The 10,392-nt window shown below is 42.0% G+C and overlaps 1 protein-coding gene across 1 annotated transcript in view; it reads right to left on the reverse strand.

Annotated features, from left to right (window-relative positions):
* GRM7 (glutamate metabotropic receptor 7) overlaps positions 1–684 on the reverse strand; it is an 886,221-nt gene extending 885,537 nt beyond the window's left edge. The window contains 1 exon segment of the mRNA XM_021694901.1: positions 166–684. Coding sequence (XP_021550576.1) covers positions 166–684 — 519 coding nt within the window.
* Between the last annotated feature and the right edge of the window lie 9,708 nt (positions 685–10,392).

Here is a 10,392-nt window from a genome sequence, read left to right on the forward strand (position 1 = left end):
GGGAAGGTACCTCCTCGGGTGGGGTGGGAGGGATTCGCAGGATCTCCAGGGTGGAAATGAGCGAAGGCTGACCTGACCCCGCACCCCTCGAGTCCAAGCCAGCTTTTAGGATTAAGTGCGCGGGGAGCTAAGGCGCGCTCTGCCCCAGAGGGAGCGCCTCCCTACCTGGAAGAGCCTCAGGATGTTGGCTACCATGATGGAGACCGAACTCCCCGAAGCCCCAATCACTCCAACTACTTTCTCCGGCTTGACGAAAACCGGAGGCTCGCCGTTGGTGCAGCGCACGTCGGAGGTGTCCTTCTGGATGAGCGCCTGGACGAAAGTGAGCGACTGTTCGAGCGCGTAAGTGTCCCTGGAACAAGTGTCCAGGATCCGCGCGCCCAGCGTCACGTTGGGCAGCAGGTTGGGATCGCTGTTGATCTGGTCCAGGGCGTAGAGCATCGCTTCCAGCCTGTGGATCCCGTTCTCCCTCTTGATGTCGCCGCAGGGCACTCCGCTAGGACCCTTGGCGTGCACCGGGAACAGCCCCCCGAGGGTGACGTCCCCCTCGATCCGGATAGAGTGCGGGGCGTACATCTCCTGGCCACGCGCCGCCGCCGCCAGCGCGCACAGGAGCACCTCCAGCACGCAGCAGGGGAACTTCATCAAAGTCAGGACGCGGAGCAGCTTCCCCAGCTGGACCATGCTGCTCCGGCTGCTGCGGTGGTGGCGGCGGCGCTGGAGAGGATGGTGGCGGGCTCGCCCGGGTCCGGGCCCCTTGGGGTGAGGTCCTCCGGGGAAGCCCAGAGGCTCCTGCAGGCACGGAGGGTGGGGGCGCCCGGGGAGGGGCGGCCGGAGAGGATGGGGGGTCCCGCGGCGCCTGCCAGATTGGGGCTCCGTGCGCTCCCGGGTTCGCCGGCCGGCGCGCCGCGCTCGCGCTCCCCGGCTTGCCGCTCGCGCTCTCCAACAACCCAGCACTGGGGAGAGGGCAAGGATTGCTATCGCTTTAAATGGTCGTTCGGCTCCCTCTCCTCCTCCTCCCACTCCCTCCCTCCCTCGCTAGCTCTCCGACTCTCCCCACCCTTCCCAGCGCCCGCCCTCCCCACTGGTTTGCATCATCACGCAGGGAGGGGCTGCGTGCTGAGGTAAGGAGGGGGGGAATGGGTGGGCGGCTAAGCAGGGAGTGCCTCGGACTGGGAGTTTCGCGGTCCCCAGGGAATCTAGGATTGCAGGTCTCAGGCAAGGGCTGAAATGCTTCTCCTAGCTCACCGTAGAAGCCTCCAGCTCGCCCGCCTGCACCCACACGCACCTTCTAGGCACGGGTGGCATCAACCCCGGGAGGGGGCGGGGATGTCTGGTGCTGATGCTCCCAACCCTGAGGTCGCGAGTCCTAGCTGTCAGATCCGGGAGAATGCGAGGAAGTCGCAAGGTGGAGAACGCAGTGATGAAGGGGAGCAAGGAGACCCCACTGTCTACTACTGATCAGTCTGTGCCAGTTTTTCTCAAGAAAAAACACACATACAGACGGGAACCTGATTCATGATTTAAAAGAACCTTTACCCAGAGACTTCTTGGGGCGAGGCACTGAACTAGCTCTTAGGAAAGCACGCCAAGAAACGCTAGGAATGTAAGTGCACCTTTGGTCTTTAGGGGTTACTGGAGCCAGAGACGGATGGACTAACTGCAGTCTCCAGAATATCTGTGGCGTAAACCTCGGACTCACCTCTTTCTTTCCTTTCATCGCCAAAGATGTAACAACTGAGAACTCTGCAGAGCGCACTTTCTTCTCTGGCGCTGACAGGTGCAGGGCTCCCTCCTACCCATTTCCAGAGATGCTTCTGGGCTGGTGACAGGTTTTTTGGGCAGGAAACAGCAGGAAAGAGGTGACAGTAGGAGGAAGAAAGAGAGGCAGGTAGAAGTCTCCCCAATGATCCAGATGCCTTTCTGTCTTTTTCTGGCTGAAGATTTGGTAGCTAAATCAGGATGCAGTGCAGTTAGGAAGCTGATTTTCAAAGGTGTCCCCTCCTGCAGCTGAGACCAAACTTGAGCTCTTAAAGCAACAGGTGGCCCTAGTTCTTATATAAAGAAAGGATAATGTCTCTGTCCTTGGTACCGGAGTGAGTGGATTCATGATAGTTAACTCTTGCTGAGGTTTTCTGTTGGAGTGCAGCAAAACTATATTATACAGATTTGAGAAAGAAGGAAAAACCAGAAACAAGGCTATACTTTTTGTTGTTGTTGTTGTTGTTATGTACTAAAGAAAAATGTCCTTGTACAAAAAGCAAGCAAATAACAAAACAACACACACACACACACACACACACACACACTACAAGGTCAGAAGACAGGTAGTGGGTCGTCTCTGCCATCAACTACCTGTATGTCCTTAGCATTTCTGTTTTCTTGTCTGGGTTTTAGTTTCCCCATTTGTAAAATTATGAGATTGAACTGGATGCTCTCCATGGTATCTGTTAACTCTCAAATCCTCTGTTAAAATAGGCCATATCCCTTTGGCCATGGGGCTCTTTTTAGGCCAATATCCTCTGTTCCTTCATGTGTAGGAGACCAATTTTTTTGATCTCCAAAGAAAATGATAAACATTTTCTGGTATAGAGGACTTTTTTCTTTTTCTTTCCTTTCCGCCGCCCCCCCCCTCCCCCCCCGCTTACCATCTATTCCTCTTCCTTCTAGGGATAGTCCAGTTCAGTTTCTTTTTGGATAGGCCCCTCCTCTATGTTTCATTACTTATGATTTGAGAAAACCCACTTCTTATAAATTAGGGCTGGTGACTGGCTACATTGATGAGTTAAAGGATGAGAATAGAGCCCAGCCAGAGCCATCCAGGACTAACTCTCGGGCTTTTGCTGTGGTACCTAGGATAGTGACACAGGGTTACCACTATCCAATAGACAATCTGTGAGTGAATTAGGAAAAAAAAAAAAGTCCCCCTTCCTCAAAACACTTCATGTATATCTTTTGGAAAATGTTATACTATTCTTATTATCTAAGAACACACATTACATGATCTTCTTCAAGAAAACAGTGCTGTAATTAATATACTAATCTACCCCTGTGTACAATGTGAGTATAAGTCAATCTTAGATGGGATGCCCTGCTACAACCTTACACTGTCATGGCCCCTACTCTTTCCTGGAGCTATAAGGATATAAACCTGTAGCTGTGCCAGGAGTTTCCACATAAACAGAGAGCTATTTGAATTCTATAATAAGAGATACAGAATAGAGAACCCAGATATGGACCCTCAACTCTATGGTCAAATAATCTTTGACAAAGCAGGAAAAAACATGCAATGGAAAAAAGACAGTCTCTTCAATAAATGGTGCTGGGAAAATTGGACAGCCACATGCAGAAGAATGAAACTCGACCATTCTCTAACACCATTCACAAAGATAAACTCAAAGTGGATGAAAGACCTCAATGTGAGACAGGAATCTATCCAAATACTAGAGGAGAACATAGGCAGTAACCTCTTTGACATCAGCCACAGCAACTTCTTTCAAGATACATCTCCAAAAGCTAGTGAAACAAAAGCAAAAATGAACTTTTGGGACTTTAAGATAAAAATCTTCTGCATAGCAAAGGAAACAGTTAACAAAACAAAGAGGCAACACACAGAATGGGAGAAGATATTTGCAAATGACACTACAGACAAAGGGCTGGTATCCAAGATCTATAAAGAACTTCTCAAACTCAACACCCAAAAAACAAATAATCAAGTCAAAAAATGGGCAGAAGAGATGAACAGACACCTCTCTGAAGAAGACATACAAATGGCTAACAGACACATGAAAAAAATGTTCATCATCATTAGCCATCAGGGAAATCCAAATCAAAACCACACTGAGATACCACCTTACACCAGTTAGAATGGCCAAAATGGACAGGGAAAGAAACAACCAATGTTGGAGAGGTTGTGGAGAAAGGGGAACCCTCTTACACTGTTGGTGGGAATGCAAGTTGGTACAGCCACTTTGGAAAACAGTGTGGAGGTTCCTCAAAAAGTTAAAAATAGAGCTACCCTATGACCCAGCAATTGCACTACTGGGTATTTATCCCAAAGACACAGATGTAGTGAAAAGAAGGGCCATATGCACCCCAATGTTCATAGCAGCAATGTCCACAATAGCCAAACTGTGGAAAGAGCCGAGATGCCCTTCAACAGATGAATGGATAAAGAAGATGCGGTCCATATATACAATGGAATATTACTCAGCCATCAGAAAAGATGAATACCCAACTTTTACATCAACATGGATGGGACTGGAGGAGATTATGCTAAGTGAAATAAGTCAAGCAGAGAAAGTCAATTATCATATGGTTTCACTTATTTGTGGAACATAAGGAATAGCATGGAGGACACTAGGAGAAGGAAGGGAAAAATGGGGGGGGGGATTGGAGGGAGAGATGAACCATGAGAGACTATGGACCTGAGAAACAAACAGGGTTTTAGAGGGGAGGGGAGGGGGGGGATGGGTTAGCCCGGTGATGGGTATTAAGGAGGGCATGTACTGCATGGAGCACTGGGTGTTATACGAAAACAATGGATCGTGGATCACTACATCAAAAACTAATGATGTATTGTATGGTGACTAACATAACATAATAAAATTTAAAAAAAAAATCAACACATAAAAGCCAAAAAAAAAAAAAAAGAGATATAGGAGAGGGGACAAGGGAAAGGAGAAATCGGGGTGGAGGTAGAGAGAGATAGAGAGTTGATTTAAACATTTGAAGTCTTGGATCCAGACATGCCAGCAAGATTGCCTCTGGACTTTTTTTTTCAATTTTATACTATTTCCTTTCTGTTGTTTGAAGCCAAAAGGATCCTATTCTAATTCACTTGTTCTAAAACACCAGCTGAAAAAGGGTGGAAGACCTGAAATGGGTATCCTAAGGTACCATCAGCTAATGTGGAAAGGGAAAGAGAACAAAGCAATAGGAAGGCATACTTGGGGACACATGTACTACTATCCTACTATTTAGGCATCATTGCCCCAGGTTGTATTTCAGAGACTATATCCTTATTCAGTTTTTAATTTAAGGATATTTATTAGGAACTTGGTGACAAAAAGCATATTTACAAAGGTGGGTAACAAGTCATGTCACCTGATTTTCCACCTGCCTAAGCCCCAGTCCACATTTTACTCTTCCATATCCATTTCACATCTTATGATTGCTCAATAAATATTTCTTGGCTGACTACTGAATGTTGCCTTATTCTGTGTTCTCTTTGCTCTGCTCATTCTCCCTAAACATCTGGTAGTAATCATTATCTTCATTTTATTGCAGTCATCTGTGTTCGTGTCTTATTTCCCTTGCCACATTGCAAGATCCTTGAGGGTAAGGGCTGGTATTATTTATCTTTTTCTCCCGGACAATGTTTAGAATGGTGTTTTGTACCTAAGAAGCACTCAAGTGTTGAATGAATCCGAAGTGGTTTTGCCATTCCCCACTGCCTTTATTTGACAGTGACTGAAACATAAAGTGGACAGAGCAGAAGCAGTATCAGATAAATTGCTGCCCTCTTAGTCATGGTATGCAGTTTCTAGAGCTTAAAGGATAATTAGTAGATTTTGAAATAATTTTGTTTTACAAAAACTGCCCAAGATTGAAATACTCTAACCTTAAAGCTCTCAATCAACTATAAAGGAAGGCTTCCATTGGTTCTTCTTGAGTCAAGTGTTAATTCTTAGACCAATAACTTGGGCCATTATCATAGTCTGGTTGAGGAAGGGCAGAAGCCAGGCACTAGCACTTTAACTGAATGGAAAGAGTGATCTGTTACCAGAGAAACAGGGAAGTGATGCTGAGCTTGCAAAATCTACAGACATCCAGTACTTATAGTATCTAATTCATCTTTATATCTTTAGCCACAGAGCAAAGGATCTGGAACCTAACATGTGACACAGTATTTGTTTTTTTGAGGTTATATGAATCAAAAATCTTTCTGTAAGACTGGTTAATCTAAAACTGGGCCAGTCATTGTTCTAGCATCATACTTAACTGGAAGAGAATCTAGTTTTAGGCCCAAAGATCATACATTATAAAGTGTGTTCACAGGCTTGGTTTTGTGTAGTCCTTAATCTGTCCTCACCCAAGGACTAATAAAAAATGTGTAACTCAAGTTAAGGGCTCAGTCCTAATTTTATCTTTTTAGCACTGTGTTTTCTTAATCATCTTAGTTTTATTTATTTGCTTTGTTGTTCTCCTCTTCCCATGATATTTCTGCAGAAAATAATGTCTCCACTTCCAATTCCCTCTCTATTTAAACCTGATTTGTAATTTACGAAGTTGTCTGCCTTACCTGCTGCTACACTTGCTCCTGCTGCTAAGATATTCTGGTTATTCTTCCATCCTTCATCTAAATCTTCAACCATAGTTGTGTTTTTGTTTTTGTTGTTTTGTTTGTTTGTTTATTTAATACAGTCTTACATTTGCATTGCACTACTGAGTGGAGGTCACTATTTCTTGGAGAGGGAAAGAGAAGAGAGAAAGAAAATATGTTCTCTTTCATCTGTTATATTTTCCTGTCATATTTATTTGTAGTAGACATCTTGTGTCACCCAGCATCTATTTCCTGATCCCATCTTACTAATAAATTCTGATTTTATACACCCCCTAAGTTGGTAGGGGAGGAAATTCCTGCTGTTCCTTTAGTAACATCATCAGCCATTCTTTTGGAAAAGAACCCCTTTTCAGCCTCTATGAGTTGAGATGGAGCTATCAATCATAATGCCTTAAATGCCTGAATGCCTCAAATTCAGATGTGGGCACACATCTAGGGTTGGCAGAAGGGAGATTACCCTTCCCCTGGTGAGGTTGTAGAATTCAAGGATAGGTAAAGGACCTGAGATTTGATGAATAATATTTAAAGAAGGCAGGTCTATTCCTCTTGACTTCTTATCTATGAAGATAGAAAGTGGGGATTCCCAGTTTTTCCTACCACATGACCAAGTCTGTCTGAGAATAAACCAATCCACACAGGAAAGCAGATTAAAGTTGTAGAGAAAAAGGTAGAATCCTTATGAGATCATCTGGAACCCTGGATCCAGCAGTGCCTGAAGCTGCTTTTGTTTCTGAACATTCCATTTTGTCACCCAATATATCCCATTCTCTGCTTAAGCTAGTAATTCATTTGAGTTGGGTATCTCAAAATTGAGGATGCTAATTTAAATAATTACTGCTTAAAGATAAGCATATAATTAAAAGAAAAACAACTACTGATTCTTAGATTCCCATGAGAATAATCTATAGAAAGTTTGAACTCTGATATGGGAGTGTATTAATTTTAGAGTTAGCTCTTGATGGGAATCCAGACCCTGACCATATGATATCAAGCTCCAAATGATAGTGATTTAAAATGACCAGTTGAATGAAAAGTAAAATTAAAACTTAAGAAGTCTTGAGTATAACTGACAGATTTTAAAATTCTCTTCAAAATACAATTTATATTCATCTCTGGAGCAATAGTACAGGTTTTTGCATGTTTGTTAGATATATAGGGTGTGTTATTTTACCTATCTACAGCTAGTAGTAATTCTAAAGTAGTAGAGTTTGTTTAATTATTTGGAAGAATCACATCCTTATATTCCCAACTCCTGCTTATCTATGAGCAATGGCACATTTGAACCTAGTAGTTGAATCTCCTGGATTTCTTGAATCAACCATGACCAATGTGTGAGGTTTATTCTGTTTTCTTAAGCACCTACTACCTATTAGGCACCAGAATGGGCAGTTGATATGCAGTGACTCATTTAAACTCTGTGCTAAAACTATAAAAGAGTTACTATTATTATTACCCTAATTTTATACAAGAAATGATTAGAATAGCTAACACTTATCTGGCACTTACTATGCCCCAGGTACTGTTCTAATGGTTTACATATGTTCATTTACTTAATCCTCATAATAAATTAAGGATTTATTTAATAAATTGAGGATTTATTTAATCCCCAATACATATAAGGTAGGTATTATCATCACCCTTATATTTCAGATAAAGAAGTTAAGGTAACAAACTTTTTAAGAGACTTGCCAAGGACATAAAGCTAGGAAGCACCAGAGCTAAGGAAGTCTACTTCCAAGGTCTGTATTTTAACTACTCTGCCCCCTAGCTCATGGGTACAAAAACAGAGCTTACATCCATCTTTAAGTTTAGTAACCATGCTTTTAACTACTACACTCTATTGTCTGTCTATATATTAGACACTGATCCCTATCAGCAGAGTGTTTCTAAAATTATTCCTCCTATTGAAGTATGTTCAGGGTATGTTCAGTGAACCATAAGTACCATTTGCCCAATTTCTGCCTTTTACCCCTTCCTACACTCATGTGTACAGTTATTACAAGAGGTAGGGCATATCTGATCTCAGTCAGCCACCCAGGTCTTCATGTGGCTATGAATACTTCTACTGTACATTACGGTCCTGAATGAGCTGCCCTATCTTTGTCAGGACTTTCTCCTGTGTCGCATCCTATTGCATTGTACTGAGCTGCTACTCCCAACCAGTTGGAGCCCTATCCCTAAACTTTGAAACTGTCAAGTACAACACCTGCCTACATCAAGTTTCAAGTTCAACACATCATTTGGAGTAAACCAAGGGCATAGCCTCCTTCCTAGTTCCAAGTATCCATTTTACTATAGTATTAGTGTACCCTTTAACCCAATCTACCAAGGTATGATATGTTTCAGTAAATATTAACTGAGTGTTTTATATTTTATAATAGCTCTATTATCACAATCCCTGGACATAGCCACCTAAATGAACTTTTGTGTCCTTCAACATTATCCAGGTGAGCATAACTTAATCACATAAGTCCTTTAAAGGCAGAGACTTTTCTTTGACTGCTTATAAAAGATTAAATCAGAGAGACTGTAAGCATTGAGAGGGATTCAACATGATGGAGGTTCTATGTTGCTGAAAGGGAGGAAGCCATATAGAGACTTGAGAGTGGCCCTAGCTTCAGTGTGGCCCCTGGATGATAGCCAACAAGAAGACAGGGACATCAGTCCTACAGTTGCAAGGAACTGAATTCTGCTAATAACCTGAATAAGTCTGGAAGTGGATTCTTCCCCCAGAGACTAGCATCACTGACTGCTGCTTTGACTTCAGACTTGTGATAGCCTCAGGAAAGAACCCAGCTGAGCTCACCCATACTTCTGAGTATCTACAGAGCTGTGAGATAAATGAATGCCATTAAATTTGTGGTAGTTTGTGACACAGCAATAGAAATGAATATAAACAGCTAGTGTAATTATGTTCAAGAATTTGAGGGAAACGTGAATGCAATGAGGAAAGAAGTAGAAAAAAATATAAGATGAACCAAATGGAATGTCTAAAGCTGAAAAATACATTATCTGAAATTCACTGCAGGTGTGTTAACAACAGGTACACACTGCATAAGAAAAGAGAGATGAACTTGAAGAAACACAAAACATCAATCAAGATAGACCACATATTGTTCCACAAACAAGTCACAGTACAAAGTACTGAACTCATTCTGATAATAATGGCATTAACTTAAAAATCAATAACAGAATATCTGAAAAATCCCCTAATATTTGAAAATTAAACAATACACTTCCAAATAACAATTCAAACAAAAATACCCAGATAAATTAGAAAATATTTTTAAATGACTGATAATGAAAACATCCTGTCAAAATTTGTTGAGTGTAGCTAAAGTAGGTTTTAGGGAGAGATTTATAACTTAAATCCTTATATGAGAAAAAATATATATATATTAAATTCAATCATCAGATTTTGCATTAGAAACTAGAAAAATAAAGCTACAGTAAATAGAAAGAAATAAAGAATACAGAGCATAAATCAATGAAATAGGAAAGGGCAAACAGAGAAAAATCAATAATACCACAAGCTGTACTTTGTAAAGATCAGAAAAATTCAGATTAAGAAAAAAGAAAAAAGAAAGACATGACTAATATAAAAAGAAAAAGATCACTCTAAAAATCTTTTAAAAAGCAGGGAGGGGTGCCTGAGTGGCTCAGTCTTTAAGCATCTGCCTTCAGCTCAGGTCATGATCCCAGGCTGCTGGGATCCAGTCCTGCGTCAGGCTCCCTGCTCAGCGGGGAGCCTGCTTCTCCCTCTGCCTGCCACTACCCCCTGCTTGTGCTCTCTCTCTCTCTCTCTGACAAATAAATAAAATCTTAAAAAAAAAAAAAAAGAGAAAGATCACTCTAGATCCGAGACTCAAGAAAAGAATAAGGAAATGTATTGAAAATTTTATATAAAATATTGTTAATTTAAAGGACAAATGCATTTTAAGAAACAACAAAACTGACTCAAAAAGAAGGAACAAACCTGAAAAATCATGTCTATCAAATTTCCTTTATGATTAAAATCCTCCTGTGATTGCCTGGGGCAGTGGTGG

Source organism: Neomonachus schauinslandi, chromosome 1 (assembly GCF_002201575.2).
Source record: "Neomonachus schauinslandi chromosome 1, ASM220157v2, whole genome shotgun sequence".
Taxonomy (NCBI): Eukaryota; Metazoa; Chordata; class Mammalia; order Carnivora; family Phocidae; genus Neomonachus; species Neomonachus schauinslandi.